General features: G+C 39.8%; 1 protein-coding gene across 2 annotated transcripts in view; it reads right to left on the reverse strand.

Annotated features, from left to right (window-relative positions):
• The window catches only part of DAB2 (DAB adaptor protein 2), a gene marked incomplete at its 3' end in the record, with an annotated part of 178,838 nt that overhangs the window by 81,636 nt on the left and 76,229 nt on the right, over window positions 1-20,973 (reverse strand). For both annotated transcript variants that reach the window (XR_014225589.1, XM_082265756.1), the window contains exon 8: window positions 7,686-7,748. Coding sequence is in view for 1 of the 2 variants with exons in the window: in XM_082265756.1 (XP_082121882.1) it covers window positions 7,686-7,748 (63 nt within the window). The remainder of the gene's footprint in view (window positions 1-7,685; window positions 7,749-20,973) is intronic.

Genomic DNA, 20,973 nt, shown 5'->3' on the forward strand with positions numbered 1-20,973 from the left:
GACCTCAGCTATCCACCTGACAACGTCCGCTCTGATAACCACCTGACTCCTGACCTCAGCTATCCACCTGAACATATCTGCTCTGATACCCACCTGCCTCCTGACCTAGGCTTCCCTCGGACCACGCTACAGTCCCAGCATTATCTGAATCCTGCAACACCTCATGGGCGCCACCTGTCTGCTGATTCTTTGCCAGCACACCAGCTGCACTCTGGAACCTCCTGCACACAGTTCAATAGGCGATTTTGGGCCTGACCTCTCCTGTTTTCAACCTAAAGGGGTCTGGAACTTAGCCACAAGGGTAGAACTCTCTCTCCATTGGCCTCTAGCACCAGGTACATGATAAAACCAAAGAAAATGTTTTAGTAATACCAGGGTGCTCGGCTGTCTTCGTGTCATCATGTGCTTCTAAAAGCACTTTAAGCCTAGGGTGGAGGGGAAACAGCTTTCCAGGGGGTAGACTGGACAGAACATAAGACTGAGCCTTTAAAATAGAGTCCAAAAGGTCAGGAGAAAAGGCCCCCATTACTTGTGCTGGAGGTTAGTTATTGTGAAACCTAGAGGAAGTTTCTAAACAGGGCTCCAGGCTGCGAGACAGCTGGTAAGTTGGGTCTTTAGGAGAAAAAGTTTCAGACTGTGGCAATTGGCTGGAGAGGTGGCCTGTAGAGGATTCAATAAACTTGTCAGTGTATTTTGCTACAACAGAGTCATATAAAGGAAAATGGTTATGCAAACTGGAGTCACACTTAAAAAAAGTTTTCATGGTCAAGACCAGAATAGAACGTAATGAAGGCACATGACAGGTACTGGTCCCAAAAGAGTTACAAATGGGCAACTGGTCATCAGTTTTAATGCAGTTCTGAAAGCAGGTCTGGGACAAGGACCTAATCTCTCCTGTAGGCCAATCTATGTACAGGTTTTGAAGCTTAAACCAAGGATGACCTAAGATAAGGGGATAGGCAGAAGATGTTATCAAATAGAAGCTGATTGTCTCCCTATGAAATTCCCCAATGGTCAGAGTAATAGGTACAGTGCACAAGGTACCAGGCCCATGGAAAAGGGATAGTTATCAACAACTAAGACTTAAAAGGGTTTGTGCACATTAGTCAAGGAAATCTGTAAACCGAGTGCTATGTCTCGATCAATAACATTGCTAGCGGCACCAGAATCAATGAAAGCTGAGGGATAATGAGAAAACTTGGCAGAACTAAGTTGTGCAGGAACAAATAGTTATACCTGTAAAATATAATAGTATAAGCTGTGACTGTATAGTCTAAAGAAGCAGACCACACCTGAACTACACTATTGGCGTTTCCCAGCATATAATAATAATACATTTTATAAAATAAAGGTTATTATTATTATTATTATTTAGGCAGCTGGCGACAAAGTGTCTGTGGTTGACACAGTATAAGCAGAGTCTCTGGGATCTTCTTCTAGCATTTTCCCCAAAGGATAAATGAGTAGCACCAATTTGCATAGGCGCTTCCTCCAGGAGAGGTTGAGAAGGCTAAGGAAGGTCTGATGGAGAAGAAGTGGGCAGCGTACTAGGGAGAAAAGAAACAATCCTCTCTGTACGCCTTTTCGTGTATGGCTTCATTCAATGACTTTGATTCAGGGTAGTATGCTAAAGAGTCTTTGATGGAGTCTGATAAGCCTAATCTGAACTGGTTTCTTAGAGTTGGGTTATTCCACCGAGTCAGGTGCCTAGCGGCAGAATTCAGAACAGTATTGTTCAGTGGTGTGTTTACTCTGACGTATTGACCTAAGGTTAGTTTCTGCTGAGTGAGCACAGTCAGAATCATCATTGAGTAAACCTAGAGCCTTGAAAAAAGCTTTAGCTGACCTTCTGGCTGGGTCCTCTGTGGGGAGACTAAAAGCCCAAGACTGGGGGTCCCCCTGCAACCATATAATAATCAGGTTAATCTGATGTGCGTCAGAACCAAAAAAGTGTGTCTTAAGTTTAGAGCATAGCATACAACTATTTTTAAAGTTGAAAAACATATGGGGGTCATCAGAAAACGACCAGACAGGTTAACCCTGGGCTCTGGCTCCTGCATTACTGCTGGAGGTGCGTTTACATGCACACACAGTTTTTGGACTTGGCATGTCAGTTTGCAAATCTCCTCAGCAAATAAACGAGCCTGTGTAGAGTCCATCTTCACAGAAAAATGTTCTTGTTAAAGGCTTGTGATAATGTCACGCCTACACCGCACGCAGGTGGTCAGACACTATAGCTGGCTTCTGTATTCTTCACCTAATGCAGATCCCTTTCACATAAGGCAAGCAGGCCTATCGGTACTCGGTTGCCCCCAGGATTTATACACAATGCTATAGGGTAGGCATGAACTGAGCAAAGCAAATAGGTACTTGCGGTTGGCAGACAGGCAGAGCGGTTCAATGACAGTCCAGGTAAAATGCAGGCAGAGTTCAGAGAATAGTCGATATCCGATCTGAGGTCATACACAGGGAAATCCAATCTAACAGAGCAGGGCAGACAAACAGGCAGCTTGATCAGGTATTACACACGCTATCACAAGCATGACACTGCAAGCTTGGCTGGCTTATATCAGGTTTGGTCTCCACGCAGTGACTGGTCACATTAGCGGTCTTGCAGGTGGACAGACAGACAAGGAGAATGCCACAGCCAAAACCAGGATGCTGGAACCAGCAGCTATGATGGAACAGGAGCACGCACGCTCCTGACAAATACTGGCATTTACATTTGTATTCCATTCTATCTTATATACAGAATGATTTTAAATTTATATTTAGTCTTCATTTCATTTAATCAATATTGGGACTGCTTATATATTTTAGTAGATTTTGTGGCAAGCACTTGTGTATATTGTGTATATACTTTGACCTTTCAGATTCGGGACGGAGTCTCTAATTCTCACCTAGCCTTCAATGTAGTATATGACGTGTGGTGCTGAGATAACTCAGTATAAGTATATATTACTTTGGAAAATACTACTTGGCTAGCTATCATGCTGATCTCCTGCTTCTTTATTCTTGAGACATTAATAAGTCAGGACTCCTGGTCAAGGTCAGTGACCTTTATGGTGGCTGTACACACTTCCATAAATGACTGATTTCTTTTTCTGATAGACCTGTTTTGATCAATCTATAATTGACAACCCATTTGATCAATATGCCACACAAGTGGATTTGGATGGATACTTAAGATAAGATCGTAACTTGTGATCATAGATTATCATATTAATTATATAATCTCATTGCTGTATCTGATCAATCAAATGTGATTGCATTCATGAACAAAGTATGTTGGTGCTGCTGATCAATGCAAAACAATCAATAATTTGCTGTCCTGGCTAATCAGCTCAGTTTGATCAAATGAGATCTAAATCAAGTATAAATCAGTCAAAGTCAGTTGTAGAACAATCAGGTAAAAAAAAAAAAAATCACAGCATATGTGACCACCGTTAAAGAGACCCTGTTGCCATATATTTTTTAAAATGCAAATGACTTTACTCTTTGGTACACAGTGACTTTTGCATCCAACACACTTTTAGTTATGTCAGATGCTGGTCCCCTGCTGTGTGGTTTCGATCCTCCCACTGACCTAAATTCAATACTGTGTCATGCAGTGATGTACGAGCCATGAGAGGGAAAACAACGAGCAGCAGGGGGACCAGGCATCTACCAAATGTGCTTTAAGCCAAGGAGGTCAGTCTTGGCAACCAGCCTTATTAGACAAAGATCACCCTGTACGTTTCCCTTGAGGAGCTCACAATGCTCAAGATATAATAACTAAGTGATTTGAAAACTTGGGTCTAACAGGCAAGCAGGAGGACCGAGTACAAAGTTATGTCAACAGTACATTAATTGGAAAAATATATAGCGTGGAGATGATGGGGTGGTGTGCACTATATGAAGTGGCTAAGGTGAAAGATTACTAAGGGCAAGGTAATGGATGCTTCTGAAGAGCAGTGTCCTCAAGGACCTCTTGAAGCATTCAGCATTAGTGGAAAATTAATGGAGAGAAGTAAAGTTTCAAACTAGGGCATGTTTACAAATGTATTTGTGCTTTGCAACAGTCCAGTTTGGGTAAAAAAATTTCCGAAAGAGATGAAATATGGTGTTTAAATTTTATATTGCTTCTATTTCTACTTATGGAAATTCAAAGTAAATGCCTTTTAAAAGTTCGATAAACAGATTGTAAAAAACATTCTTCTAAAAATATCTTCTTTGTAGGGCTGCCACAGAAGTTCAAATATATAAAATATATATATATATATATATATATATATATATATATATATATAAAAAAGGAAATGTAAAAACACTAATTGTGAAAATATTGTAAAAGCACCATAATGCCAACTCATTTACTGTATTTTCTGGCGTATAAGACTACTTTTGAACCTCAAAAAAATCCCCCAAAAATGGGGGGTCGTCTTATACGCCGAGTATAATATCTCCAAGGTAACCTAAGTATAAGTATTACCGGTAGATCATGTAATAGGGGGGTCGTCTTATACGCCCAGTCGTCTTATACGCCGGAAAATACGGTATCTCTGAAAGCACCTAAAACCATGCCTTCTTCTGAGTTTAGATTTAAAGTATGTTACCCCCCCCCCCCCCAAAATAAATGATCGAATATATAGTATGTATGATTTTTTTTTCTTTAAATCTGTTTATTCCCTTTCTTTTAAAAAAAACGGTGATCATGCCAGTTTTCCTAGGTTCCTGTTCCAATCTGACCACGACAAGGATGGAAACAGATCCGTGGTGCCGTGGTCATTTTACAAACATGTGCTCACTGCTGGTAAACACAGCATGTTGTGTATTTGCATGGCTTGCCTCCATCTCCTGCGGTCAAATGTGTGGCCATGGCCCCCTCCTAGCTCTTGTTGGTTAGTAATGTGGTAGGTTTATTTACATATACACCGTGATGAGGATGTGTGGTCATGCAACAGCCCAAAAAAAAAAAAAACATAAATGTGTTTGGAGCTATCTAATTCTAATTGGTGTATTACAATGGCCTTTAATCCAGTACACTTAGAAATATTTTAATGTACATAAGCCATTAAGATGGTACATCAGATAAAATAATTGCACTTCTCTATGTACTTGTGACGGAGTTGTCCTTGTGGACATTGTATGAATCAAACTGCAGAGAAGGAGAAGGGAAAAAAACATAATATTCTATTCTCTTTCTTCTTGAGCCTGGGAGAGGGAATTTTATGCCAGCTTCATATATATGTTTGGCTCACAAATCATAAAAGGACTTATGCATTTTTAATATAGGGAAAAGAGAGAGTGGAGTATGGCCATGTCAACCCTGCTTTAGCTGACCAATTTAACTAAATATATTATTTAGGATGGAAAAACTAGGTCTACTAAGCATGAATTCTTTAAAATGGTTTTGGATCAGAGAAAGGCTAAACAAACCCCCCTGGACCATTATGAACAAATTTTGCCTTTCCGGGAGATACAAATCCTTCACTGACCCTCAAGAAACTTAGATTAGTTTCTTGGATCAAAGGAAAAGCCAGACATACTATCCTTAGTAATTAGAATTCTAGACACAATTATAAGAAAATCTTCTCAACATTTTTTTCCCTAATACTGCCCATGCTGTTATTGTTTTCTGTTGTTTTCTGTTGCAGGGTATTACACAGCTTACTTTTATCACAAAGACCTTCCAATACTGATGGTATTATCTCTTTTCCTCCATACCAATCTAATGCTCCCTTGTCTTATGTTCTGTCTTTGGAATCAAATGTTTGTCTGACTATTATTTATATTATTTTATTATGTTATGATTTTTTCCAAATTAGAAAAGCCCAGTTCTTAGCCTTTTTAGCCCATCTCATTACCAATTTGGCTCCAATTTAGCTACCATCTTAATCTCCCAAAATCTCCTATGTGTTTACAGCGCATAGTTCCAAACTATAAGTGACAGGGCCAATGCTTCTATTACATGTTTTTATTTCTCCTTTTTATACGCCTCAAAGTGTTTTTTGCTTTTACAGCGGCTTTTTAGCAATGAGTGCTGCTGCGCTGCCTACTATAAACCAATATACTTAGGTCCATTTCCCTAATGGCATTCCATGGAATGCAGATGGGGTGATTTCATTAATGAGAACTAGGAGTATAACACAGTGGCTTGGCGGTTAGAATTTCTGCCTTTTAGCACTAGGGTCATTGCTTTAAATCCCAACTATGAGACCACCTACATGAAGTTTGCATGTTCTCTCTGTGCTTACATGTATTTCTTCCAGGGTACAATGGTTGCCTCCCACACTCCAAAGAAATTGTTAAGAAATAAGTTATTTTGCTCCAGTCTAATAAGTTATCTTGCTTCTGTCTAAATTTGCACTAATTATATATATATATATATATATATATATATATATATATATATATACATACAGTATATGCATGAGGGATAGCTCCTTGAGGGTAGTGACTGATATGAATGTAAAGTGCTGGGTAAATTGTCAGTGCTATATAAATACCTGTAATAAATAAATAACTTTACATTTATCAACATTAAAGTACTGTATATGTAAACCCTAACAATGAGCTTGACTTTTTTGCTCTCTTTTGTTCTGCTTAACATACTGGTGAAACCATTTTTTTTACACCTGTGCAGAGAAATACCTGTTGGTCCTACCGTGATCTCCTAGCTTCCTGTGCTCTCTGTATCTGCTGCACTGTGATCCCAAGCGGTTTCATTAACATTGCCCACTCCTCTTCTCTCTGGACTACAGATCACTCATCCTTATGTTATGAAGGTGAGGAAATAGGAGTGTTTTATGTACCTCAATCACTAGTGAGCAGCATAGGATGACAATGCTGCTCCTCCATAGCTACAGTACATATGAAGTGTTGTCACCCTAGGACAGCCTTTCTCAACATTTTAACATTGAGGAGCCCTTAAAAACATTCTGGTCTCAGGGTACACACCTGCTAATAATTACTACATGTACAGCTCACAATACATTAGTGTGATGGTCACTGAGAACAATATTTCTTACAGTTGTGGTCAATGACTAAAATCCCCAATTTACAGATCGCTTAAACAAGCATTGTTGTCAGTGGTTAACCATCTAAGCGGCAGAAAATTTTCATTGCTCAAGAAACCCCAAGCAATCTTTGGAGGAACCTTGGGTTCCACAGAACCCTGTTTTAGATAGGCTGCTCTAGAACATAAAGGTTGATTTACAAAAAACTGGAGAACATGGTGCAGCTGTGCATGGTAGCCAATCAGCCTGTTCAATTAAGCTTTGGCAAACCCCCCCCCCCCCAAAAAAAAAATGGAAGCTGATAGATTTCTATGCAGAGCTGCACCAGTTTTTTCACTCTCTAGTTTTAGTAAATCAACCCCAAGGAGTGTTACTGGCTGGATCACCAAGTTAAAACAATGGGGGAAAACCATAAAAAAATTAATCTAAAGCAGCCATTACACCTAAGGACTGGTAAGCTCCAATATAGTGGATTTAGATACAACTTAAATTTCATCTACTATTTAACTGCCCAATGTGCCATTTTATCAAGATTCTTCTGTAATATATTATTTTCCACATGCATTTTAATAACTCCACATAAATTCATGTCATTTTTATTTGACTCTGCCATTTCAAGCTTGATTGCAAAATATCACTCATATTCTCAGGCAGTTCTGGCAGCAGACATTGCCATTTCATACTTACTGTTGGACTGTTGAGATCTGGAGGTGTGGACATATCACCAAATAAATTCATCTGATCAACACCCTTCAAAAAGAACAAGCATGTTAACAAGCTGATTGCCACTCTAGAACATAATAACTATACCGTCTAAACAAAAGTGATATTTTTGGACAAGTAATCAACATTATAAACAATACTGATTACTCATCTTGTTTCCTTCATTCTATGAAGACTCTTAAAGCATCCGTTGTGTCCATAGTGAAAAATGTTCAGATGCTGCTGGATTTAATAAGGGAAATGTGCCATGACAGCGAGAAAAAGTGAAATATTTTCCCTTTAGGCACAAACTATACTTTAAAAGTTGATAACAGTCATAGCAAAGAAGTAATGAATACACAAACTGTATTAAAAATTCCTGCCTTGCATTATCACATTGCTTAAAAGCTAAATAAAAAAAGTGATTTATGCTTTAAAACATATAACGAAGAACATAAATAATGCAGGGAAAAAATTGTATATGAAATGGTAGGCAATCACAACCAAAGTATTTTTGCAGTAAACGTTCAATGTATGGCTTCATGGAAAAATAAAAGGAAATATATATTAAAACATAGTGATATATATTGATTGTAAAATACTTTTATTAGTTATTGTGTATATAGTTTTATATATATAAAACTATATAATGGATTGGTATATATATATATATTGTATGTAGGACTGTATCAAAAAGTGGGCATAACTTCTTTTATTAACTTAAATAAGTCATTTAAATTTCACATGTTGCTAGAGTAACTCTTCCTCTATATAGTAACTCCTCTTCTTTTTCATTGCAGGTAAGTAATGGATTCTGAGCAAAAGCAACATGCCGTCATTGAATTCCTAATGAAAAGGGAGTGCAGTATGTCCGACATCCACAGAAGGCAACAAAATGTTTAGGGAGATCACGCCATTGACAAGAGCAATGTCTTGCCATTAGTGAAATCTCTGTAAACATTCTGTATCCTTCTGTAGACGTCAGACAGACCACACCACTCCTTCATCAAGAACTCAATGACGGGACATTGCTTCGAGCTGGCAATCCATTATTGCAATCCATTATTTAACTGCAATGTAAAATAAATAAATATATATATATATACACAGTATCTCACAAAAGTGACTACACCACTCACATTTTTTTAAACATTTTATTATACCTTTTCATGTGACAACACTGAAGAATTGACACTTTGTTTCAATATAAAGTAGTGAGTGTACAGCTTGTATAACAGTGTAAATTTGCCATCTACTCAAAATAACTCAACACACAGCCATTAATGTCTAAACCGTTGGCAACAAAAAGTGAGTACACTGAGTAGGTGGAAATCTCCAAATTGGGCCCAGAGTGTCAATATTTTGTGTGGCCACCATTATTTTCCAGCACTGCCTTAACCCTCTTGGGCATGGAGTTCACCAGAGCTTCACAGGTTGCCACTGGAGTCCTCTAGTGGATGTTAGAGACATATCGCTTCTCCACCTTCCATTTGAGGTTGCCCCACAGATGCTCAATAGGGTTTAGGTCTGGAGACATGATTGACCAGTCCATCACTTTTACCCTCTGCATCTTTAGCAAGGCAGTGGTCGTCTTGGAGGTGTGTGTTTGGGTCATTATCATGTTGGAATACTGCCCTGCGGCCCAGTCTCCGAAGGGAGGGGATCGTGCTCTGCTTCAGTATGTTACAGTACATGTTGACATTCATGGTTTCCTCAATGAACAGTAGTCCCCCAGTGTCGGCAGCACTCATGCAGCCCCAGACCATGATACTCCCACCACCATGCTTGACTGTAGGCAAAACACATTTGTCTTTGTACTCCTCACTTGGTTGACGCCACAAACACTTGACACCATCTGAACCAAATAAGTTTATCTTGGTCTCATCAGACCACAGGACATGGTTCCAGTAATCCATGTCCTTAGTCTGCTTGTCTTCAGCAAACTGTTTGTTGGCTTTCTTGTGCATCATCTTTGGAAGAGGCTTACTTCTGGGATGACACCCATGCAGACCAATTTGATGCAGTATGTGGTGTATGGTCTGAGCACTGACCCCCCACCCCTTCAACCTCTGCAGCAATGCTGGCAGCACTAATACGTCTATTTCCAAAAGACAACCTCTGGATATGACGCTGTGCGCGTGCACTCAACTTCTTTAGTTGACCATGGCGAGGCCTGTTCTGAGTGGAACCTGTCCTGTTAAACTGCTGTATGGTCTTGGCCACTGTGCTGCAGCTCAGTTTCAGGGTCTTGGCACTCTTCTTACAGCCAAGGCCATCTTTATGTAGAGCAACAATTCTTTCGTCAGATCCCCAGAGAGATCTTTGCCATGAGGTGCCCTGTTGAACTTCCAGTGACCAGTATGAGAGAGTGAGAGCGATAACACCAAATTTAACACACCTGCTCCCCATTCACACCTGAGACTTTGTAATACTAACGAGTCCCATGACACCGGGGAGGGAAAATAGCTAATTGGGCCCAATTTGGACATGTTCACTTACGGGTGTACTCACTTTTGTTGCCAGCAGTTTAGACATTAATGGCTGTGTTGAGTTATTTTGAGGGGACAGCAAATTTACACTGTTATACAAGCTGTACACTCACTACTTTACATTGTAGCAAAGTGTCATTTCTTCAGTGTTGTGACATGAAAAGGTATAATAAAATTGTTACAAAAATGTGAGGGGTGTACTTACTTTTGTGAGATACTGTATATCATAGCAATATTTATATTTGTACAGTATATTTCAGAATATTTCTATTCGCTGTGATGTCTGGATTTGATGAAGTACTTTAAATGGAAAATTTCTAACCAAAAGGAGAATATTTTCCATATAGGACAGGTAGCTGGGTCCTAGTGGTATTTCTAAAATGTAACATCTGCTGACATAGGTGGAAAACACATAGCCGTAAGCTACAATTTCTAGAATTGTACTAATGAGTTTGTTTTTAAGGTTGTCCTGAAGATTTGTTTAGCTTGCTACCCTTGTTTAAACAGCTGGTGAAGTGAGTTTTAATAAAATGTCCTTATTACATTGGGTACTACATATAAAATTGAGAAACCTTTGTATAAATTAAGTGTGACATTTTTAGCTGAGTTTAGGATGATGAAGACTAGAGCTGGCCATACAAGGATAGAATTTTGTTTAAAAAAATGTGTTCAATTTTTTAATAATAGATGTGGTCAAATTGATGATCGTTTTCTACCACAGTGACAAAAAAACTGTAAAAATGAAATTCTAGCAGTAAATGTAGATTTTGTTTTGGAGATTTCATTAATTCCAAAATCAAATATTACATTCAAACTTTTGAAAGACATGCATTAACGCTCTGAAGGCATTTTTCAAATGTACTGACAAGATTTTTTGGTATAAAGGTCTGTAAGTAAATCTATCAGTGTATTGCCAGCTTAACAATAAAAAAAAAAATACAGCTAAAAACTGGAGCTATATCCAACACCAAAAAATCTGATTTAAACATGGCATATATTAAACTGGAGAAACAAAGCGATGTATTTATTTAACAAATTTGCATGGCAATTTACCCAGTAAAAGTTCATGTACATTTGTTTAGTGCGATTAGGGCAGAAAACAAATGCTAGCCTCTTTCTTGTGCTGGTTACAGTACAGGCATACCCCACTTTAAGTACACTCACTTTAAGTACACTTGCGAGTAAGGACACAGCTTGTTCAGCTTGGCATGACACTACTCCCGGTTTTTAACATTGGCGTCTATAGGAAATCTTGGTCAGCTTGACATGGCACTGCTCCCAAACCATAAGTGACAGGGATACCAAACTTAGGGAGCACCGAGAGGGGACCCAGGACTACAACATATCCTGTTTGTGGCTGGCCAGCTTGCCTAGGTAATCTACTATGTCATAGTCCTGGATCCCCTTAACATGCTCCCCAAGCTTGGTGTCCTTGTCACATGGTTTGGGAGCAATGCCATGTCAAGCTGACCAAGATTTCCTATGGAGCTAGTGTATTTACATGCATTGAGAAATGAAAAAAGGTATTGCTTCACTTTAAGTACATTTTCGTTTTACATATATGCTCTGGTCCCATTGTGTACTTAGAAGTGGGGTACGCCCGTATATGTTTTCCATTGATTTAAAATGGTAAAAACTGCATTTGGCCACTAGATGGCATTAAGTATCATAGCGATTTCCTTTGACATTTAGGGCCATCTATTGTGGCATTTTTTGTTTTAAACCAATTGAAAACATTTAGCCAGCCTGTTTCCGTTGATGGTTATCTTCTGCTGTCTATTCAAGTCTGTATAGCAATCCAGGCGATTGAAGAATACAGTACAGTGCCCAGAGACTGTGAAGGATTATAGTTCTTGCAATGGTGAGTGGGCATTGGTCAGAGCGGTTACATGACTTTGCTCACCAATGAGAATCTCTTTGAGTCCTCTTTGTTTTGGAATGGCATCCTGCAACAAAGGCGGCTGGAAGACAGGGCCATCTTACCGAATGGGCATGCTGGGAAGTTGCCCGGGAGCCCCATCTGTCCAGTGTCTCAGCCCCAGCCAAGCTTTAGTCCCGATTCCTGTGTGCATCCCGCCTTCCGAACTTAGCAAGTGCAAGCTCCTGTCGGCCCTGCGCTACTGTCAGGCCACTTGGGCCATGGAGGGGGAGCCCACAACTGCAGGAATGCCTGTCCACCTCCACGGGAACAGGCACCCACAGGACAGTAGACAGTCTGACTCCCGTCCGTGTGTGTGTTCACCGGACCCAGCCACCGAATTTGAAAGCTGTCATTAGCCTGGCACTGCTGTACCAATAAATATCGCCTTATCAATAATTTGCATTTTTATTCTCGTCTGTGATTTTGTAGGCAGGGCCCCAGTGCACTGCATCCCCGGAGCCCTTTAATGCTCTTAAGATGGCACTGGTGGAAGATCCTTTGGAAGATCCCCGGATGCTCTAAAATGCCTGGACCGCTATATGAGCTAGCATAGGCAATAAAAGATTATCCAAGGCGGTAAGTTCAGCGGGAACCGGGGGTGCGGGGAGAATGTTGTGAGTTAGTTGATGTTTTGTGAAAAGGTGAACTAACCCTTTAAGCTATTTGTTTATTCATCATAAACCTCTACTAACATGGAAGATAAATTAGTACAATTTTGTTGCACAATAAAAACTAACCCTGACTTGGCCAAAGGCAAACTATATTCTGCAGGCAGCTTTTATCACTGGGATACGATGTAGGAAAACTCTCCTCTCAGGATTTGTAGATTAATAAGTATTTCTGACAAGGAGAAATTATTTGTAGGCAGATGCTGTTCTTACAAGGCAGGCTTGAAATCCCCACTCACTAATACATCTGCCATGTAAAGATAGAATTTACCCAGAAGCAATTTCTCTGATAGAGGTGCTCATTTGCATTTATTTTGCATAACTTTAAGTCTTCCTACTGGTACTTGGTATTCAAGTAAAGTCACTGACCTAGAGCTTTTATTTTTGAACAGAGCCAAAAAAAATGTTACAAATCAGAAGACTGAAACAGTTTTACCTGTGGTTGGGTGTTGTGAGATAGCAAAGGCCAGGCTTTTTTTCTCCGAGAATAGGTGCAGGTACTCCCCTCTTCTGAATCACCCCTTGTCTCCACTCCCTACCTACCTCCGAGTGCTGTCCTTTGGTTCCACACCCTGCACACCTCCCAGTATCCCCCCCCCCCTTTTTAGAGAATACAGAACCAAGTATCATGATGTGGTTCTTGGTAATTTGTATGGAATTTTCTAATAACTAGAAAAGCAGTATAATAGATCCCCTGGAATCAGCAAAAATAGACCCCCCCCCCCAACAATAAATCCCCAACAGCAATAAATCTTCCCCTGCAACAATATAAAAAACACTAAAATAGATCCCCTGCAATTAGCAACAACAGACCCCAAGCAACAATAAATCCTCCCCTGCAACAATCGCCCCCCCCCCCCCCCAATAAATCCTCCCCTGCAACAATAGATCCCCCAAGCAACAATAAATCCTCCACTGCAAAATATGCCCCATCCACAACAAAATGCCTGCCAGCAACAATAGATCCCCCAGCAGCCAGCATCAACCCACTGGCCCCAGCACCCCTTTGCCATTGCATACATTCAGACTGGAGGTTCCAGAACTGTGTCCCCCCCCCCCCCCCCCCCGCGTTCCCGCTGAAAAAAAGCCCTGGCAAAGGCCATTTGGGAAGTGTATTTGTCTATATTTCCCAAGAAATGTTGCCTTGTACTTGGTAAATCGCATATTGTAGGTCAACCAGTGCTAATAATGATTAAATTGGATCCCATTTGGGTCCCTTATTAATTGTTATTACTTGTTGGTGCCTTCATGGAGCCTTAGCTCCTCACTTCTGATAGACCTTGAAGCTCAGTAAGGTCTCTTTCAGACAGGCAGCACTGCTTACTGCCCTCTGAATAGTGATCTGTGGTGGATCAGGGAGAGGCTGACAGGCGCTCAGGAGTTGCTGCTGTCACATTGCAATGCTTGTTTTTTTTTTTTTTTTGGAGGGGGGGGGTTCTTTTTTTTTTTTTCCTTTTTTTTAATTGACAAACAGCAATTTTACATTGTGGTGCCACCTGTTAGGCTCTGTTAAAAGTGTCATTGCAGCAGGTGTACAGCCCTGTCAGGTTGTAGTGTTGGCATTCGGGTTTCTACAGAACCCCAGCCACCCGTGCGAAAGACCCCTTTATGGAGTGGAATCCAAGAGGGATTTTTATTTTAATTGAAAATATATATATATTTTTTAAAGCAATGTTATTGAACAGTGACATTTCACTGAATTTTATTGGCCGCCGCACCACGTGAGGCAGTGGACTGCCTCTTGCTGCGCTATGTTGAAAAAAAAAAATAAAGCCATTCATAGTTTTTTTCAGCACACACCTCCTGCACACTACCGCAATGTAGTAGTGTGAACCAAGCACACACAGTAGGAGACAAAACTTTTTTTGATCTTGCAGTGGGACTTTGCTGGAGTAGCTGCCAAAGGTAGTCCCACTGCACCTAGTGTGAATAGGCCCCTAAAGTGCAATGATGGGGCATGTTTTCCTGTTCCCATGTGATGCCAAAAGTACCTTGTGAAGCCAAAGTACCTAACTACTTCTCTAATTGGTCTCTTTAACAGAAGAGCCAAAAAATTTGCTAGATAATTTGATTTCCCTATAATAAATGTATTTGAGCCAACGGGGGGAAAAAAAAAAACTACAAGGCTTTTCAGGGATCAAGAAGATGACCTCTGAAGGTTTAAAAAGCGCTTTTTAACTATTCTAAAAAAAAAGCCTTTCATTAGCTTCATTATTGTACTTTTTTGTTGTATTTTGCAGAAGAAAGTAAAAGATGGGGGGGGGGGGCAAAGTCATCTAAAAAAATTTAAACTGCAGTTTACAAATAACCATCAAATATATATATATATATATATATATATATATATATATATATATATATACACATACATATATATTATATATACACAGTTTTGTAAATATTTTACTATATCTTTTCATGTGACAACACTGAAGAAATTGCACTTTGATACAATGTAAAGTAGTGAGTGTACAGCTTGTATAACAGTGTAAATTTGCTGTCCCCCTCACAATAACCCAACACACAGCCAATATTATCTAAACCGCTGGCAACAAAAGTGAGTACACCCCTAAGTGAAAATGTCCAAATTGGGCCCAGTGTAAATATTTTTTGTGGCCACCATTATTTTCCAGCACTGCCTTAACCCCCTTGGGCATGGAGTTCACCAGAGCTTCACAGGTTGCCACTGGAGTCCTCTTCCACTCCTCCATGATGACACCAGGGAGCTGGTGGATGTTAGAGACCTTGCGCTCCTCCACCTTCCATTTGAGGATGCCCCACAGATGCTCAATAGGGTTTAGGTCTGGAGAGATGCTTGGCCAGCCCACCATCTTTACCCCCAGCTTCTTTAGCAAGGCAGTGGTCATCTTGGAGGTGTGTTTTGGGTCGTTATTATGTTGAAATACTGCCCTGCGGCCCAGTCTCTGAAGGGAAGGGATCATGCTCTACTTCAGTATGTCACAGTACATGTTGGCATTCCTGGTTCCCTCAATGAACTGTAGCTACCCAGTGTCGGCAGCACACATGCAGCCCCAGACCATGACACTCCCACCACCATGCTTGACTGTAGGCAAGACACACTTGTCTTTGTACTCCTCACCTGGTTGCCGCCACACACGCTTGACACCATCTGAACCAAATAAGTTTATGTTGGTCTCATCAGACCACAGGACATGGTTCCAGTAATTCATGTCCTTAGTCTGCTTGTCTTCAGCAAACTGTTTGCGGGCTTTCTTGTTCATCATCTTTAGAAGAGGCTTCCTTCTGGGACGACAGCCATGCAGACTAATTTGATGCAGTGTGCGGCGTATGGTCTGAGCCCCGACAGGCTGACACCCCACCCCTTCAACCTCTGCAGCAATGCTGGCAGCACTCGTCTATTTCTCAAAGACAACCTCTGGATATGATGCTGAGAAAGTACACTCAACTTCTTTGGTCAATCATGGCAAGGCCTGTTCTGAGTGGAACCTGTCCTGTTAATCTGCTGTATGGTCTTGGCCACTATGCTGCAGCTCAGTTTCCGGGTTTTAGCAATCTTCTTATAGCCTAGGCCATCTTTATGTAGAGCAACAATTCTTTTTTTCAGATCCTCAGAGAGTTCTTTGCCATGAGGTGCCATGTTGAACTTCTAGTGACCAGTATGAGAGACTGAGAGTGATAACACCAAATTGAACACACCTGCTCCCCATGCACACCTGAGACCTTGTAACACTAAAGAGTCACATGACAACAGGGAGGGTAAATGGCTAATTGGGCCCAATTTGGACATTTTCACTTAGGGAGGTACTCACTTTTGTTGCCAGCGGTTTAGACATCAATGGCTGTGTGTTGAGTTATTTTGAGGGGACAGCAAATATGCACTGTTATACTTAAGTGCAATTACTCTTTTTCTTCCTAGTTCCCTTTAATAGCTCACTATATACTAGACATCTTTTACCTATACACCTGAATATATACGAGGGCTGTGCCAAAAGTAATGTAAAGTGGGCATAACTATTTCTCTATACTATAGTAACTCTTTTTCATTACAGGTAAAAAATTGATTTCAAGCAGAAACAACATGCTGTCTTGAGACCTTGATGAAGAAGATGTGCAGGCTGTGTGACATCCACAAAAAGCTACAGAATGTTTACAGAGTTGCCACCACTGACAAGAGTCCCCAATGACAAGACATTGCTCCTGTCAGTAGTGTAATTTCCATAAACATTCTGTAGCCTTTTGGGAATGTTGGGCAGCATGCACCCTTCCTTCATCAAGACCTCAAAGACAACACATTGCTTCTGCTTGCAAACTACTATTTGCATATAATGAAAAAGAAGAAGAAAAGTTACTATAGAGGAAGATTTACTCTACCAACATGTGAAATTTGAACGACACATGTGGCCACATTTGCATTACTTTTGGTACTGCACTCATACCTTGGAAAACATTTATACACAGGTAGTAGAAAGTGCAGATAAACATATGCATATTAGGTAGTACATCCACAATAGAGGGTCCTTAGATAACTTGATTTAAAGTGATATAAACATTAATAAAGCTGAGAAACACTGGTGTAGGCAGTCAAATGTTGCATGATACTTTAATATAACCAGCATACATTTCTCCATTCAGAGATGTTTATTTATGAACAAATTATAATACATAATGTATATGAATATCTATTGTGCTTATGGCTTGTCAGATACTTTATGGCACAATCATTTTTAAGCAAACAATAGTCGGCAAGCAGAAGCTGGGCATACTTCAAACAAATGGGAAAAAAAAGAACTGTGATATGTCACCAAATAACAAAGACCAGTGGATATAAACATTTTTAAGGACTTCCCAAACTACAACCATAAAGAACCCATATACCTTCTCAAAATCTATTGTTTAATAAGAGTGCAATGAGAAAGAGAAAAATTTTGCAAACCCACAGTAGCCAATCATATTGCAGTTTGCTATAATAAAACAGAACGCTGCTAGCAGATACAAAGTATGGTCACCTAGCTGTATCTGCACATGTTTACAGCGGCTTTCATTGCCTTCTGTTATGCACGAATAAGGCTTTTTTTTAAACTGAGAGTCAAGCCAAACCCCAGCTCCATGGTATTTTTTTTTGGAGTAGAAGACTTAGAAGGGTTAGAACCACTGCAAGGTTTTTCTTGCTTCCTGTATCTCTGGGGATACATTTGCAGTTTCCCTGACTGTAGCCTAGGAAGTGAAATCTTAGGAGAAAAAACATAATCGGCAGAGGTCCACTCCTAACCAGTCCCTATTCCATCAAAAGCTACATATTAAAGCTGAGCTTGTGCTTTAAAGGATAAGAGTACTTATTTGAAGGTAGTAAAATAGGTGATGTACTGCCAAATTCTAATTCTGCTTGTCTTCCATGGGTCAATTTTTTCATATATTGATAGCAGGCGTAGGCGCCTATTCTAAGACAAAAAGAGTAGTGGCTGAGGTACCACCTGGCTGAGATTTATACTGACCTGGCTGTTACTAATGTTATCAACAGGAAAGAGATCATAAGACTAGTCATTTTTTTCCTGAAAATGCATTTCCATACATGGAACAATCCATTTTTCAAAGTCATGTTCAATATGATTTTACATAAAAAGCAACAACAAAACTGAAAAATAACCCACTATTTTCAATCAAGTACTGTACAACTAAGTTGAAGAACCCCCAGGTGAACCCAATGGAAAATGCTACTGCTTTCTATTAAAATTGCTTGAGGGTTTTTTTTTTTTTTTACGAATTTCTATTCCATCACAATTATTCTTTTAATCTATTAAGTGTTCTTCAGTACTTAACACTGACTTGAGCTTTACTTCTCGATCAGATTCATTAATGATGAAAAATGTAAATTCAGCGCTTAGCAGAACAAGTAAAGAAAACAGCATCTAGCACTAAAAGGTCAATAAACCGAACCTTCCTGGTAAAATAGTAATAGTGCTGCGCTCTAACGCCATAAACTGTAATTTACGTGGGAAAATATTGTGTGAATGGTATATGTACAATTCAAATAAAAAAAGAGCAATTAATATCTATCCCTTTAAATAACACGAAGAGCTAGTGTGTAAGCAATATATAATTCAGTCCATATATATATCACGTGCCAGACCGTGAAAAAAAAAATATATAAACGTAAATTTGAAACTTAAAAAAAACGCTTGTGATATTGTAAAAAGTATTGGGACATGAAAATAAATAGGTTGCGCTAATCATACAATTGTGCAGCAACACTGAAAATGAGGAAAATAAATGTGATAAAGGATATAGTGCGCTCAACACAATCATAAATCGTAAACATGTAACATCTGGGTTGTCCCAAATACTATAGTGATCATCATACAATGTTAAAAACCATATGTGAAAGTTCTTTATGAAAAAAAACATATAATTTTTAACAGTTGTGAAAGAATATAAAGTCCTCCAAATGATCCAGATAATCTCAAATAGCCAAAGATCAAGCTTCCATCAATAGTGGATCTTCAATCTTGCTAATCTTAGACCGATATGTGAGGGTGAAATAGAAGAAATAGCCTCTTACCAGATAACACTAAAAAGTGAGTATTTGGGACCACCCGGATGTTATATGTTTACAATTTATGATTGTGTTGAGCGCACTATATCTTTTATCAAAAGTATTGTGACGCCTGCCTTTACACCCATGAACTTTAATGGCATTCCAGTCTTGGTCCTTAGGATTCAATATTGAGTTGGCCCACCCTTTGCAGCTATAACAGCTTCAAGTCTTCTGGGAAGGCTGTCCACAAGGTTTAGGAGTGTGTCTATGGGAATGTTTGACCATTCTTTCAGAAGAGCCTTTGGGAGGTCAGGGACTGATATTGGACAAGAATGCGCTCTAATTCATCCCGTGTTCGATCGGGTTCAGCGCTTCTGGAAGAATGGTCAAACATTCCTAAACCTTGTGGACAGCCTTCCCAGAAGAGATGAAGCTGTTATAGCTGCATAGGGTGGGTCAACTCAATATTGAACCCTACAGACTAAGACTGGGATGCCAATAAAGTTCATGTGCGTGTAAAGGTAGGCGTCCCAAAAATTTTGACAATATAATGTATATATCTGAATGGTTCATTAATGGTAAATTGCTTTAGTTCATTCAATCACATTGATGATATTAGAGTTTAAAAGCTACTTAAAATTGTCTGAAATTGCCTAAAAAAGCTGTGTATGACTAGCATTAGTGTCAGGCTGATCGCACTGTTTAGCCTGATAAAGACCATGCTTTCCTTGGCTTTATTGAAGTACCTGTCCACTTTGAGTGACAGTGGACTGCTAAGAATTTAGGGTGTACCCATCCTTGATTATCTATACTGTGCCTGAGCATGTCTTACCCCAAAGTTCAGCTTATTTGACTAGTGTGAATACTGCTTACCATGCTCGGGCATGGCTCACCATACCATGCCCTGGCCCGCTTGGAAAAGTGGGTTTAGGCACAGTTCAGTCAGGATTCCCACAGTCTTTTTAAGACAGAGGTGATGATGTAAGAATGGGAAGGAGAGACAATCATTCTTGGACACAGTATATGGTAACTGTGCATGCTGTGGCTATGTCTAATGCTACACTAGACTTGGCCAGTTCAAGTCACACTTTCTAATAAAAGAAACAAGCATGGCTATAACTACAGCACAACACCTGCCTATTTCAGCAACAGATTTTAATAATTACTCTTATCCTTTAAATCGATATATAATGATTTTAGGCTGATGGGTTATTGCTGTTCACTTTGTTAAAAAATACCAATTGCAAATTAGAAGTAATTTCCAGCACCCCGTTTGCTTGCCACTATGTTTTTAACCATTGGCTACTGCAGTTTGAGATTTTTCAACTGTACACATTGCTTACACCCAAGTGGGCAGCCATTTTGCAGTTAAAAAGTAGGCATTGAAATATACTGTGATTACTGATAGGTCTAACATGCCCCATGCACAGTGCTCCAATTAACTCTCTGAGCAGTATATTGTGTAGGGGATGTATGGAACCACTTGGAGATCATTAATACTGTGCTCTGTGTGAGAGCACCGGTCCGGAAATCCAGCGTGCTGCCAACACAGAGCAGATCCTTACAGTATTATGCAAGAACACATAATAATAGAAAACATTCCATATACTTTGATTGTTATTCAGCCTGACCTACAAAGCCACAAAATAGCTGCCCCTGCTGTGTACAAAAAACGGGGGAC

The sequence above is a fragment of the Pelophylax lessonae genome, assembly GCF_965119305.1.
Source record: "Pelophylax lessonae genome assembly, chromosome: 1".
Taxonomy (NCBI): Eukaryota; Metazoa; Chordata; class Amphibia; order Anura; family Ranidae; genus Pelophylax; species Pelophylax lessonae.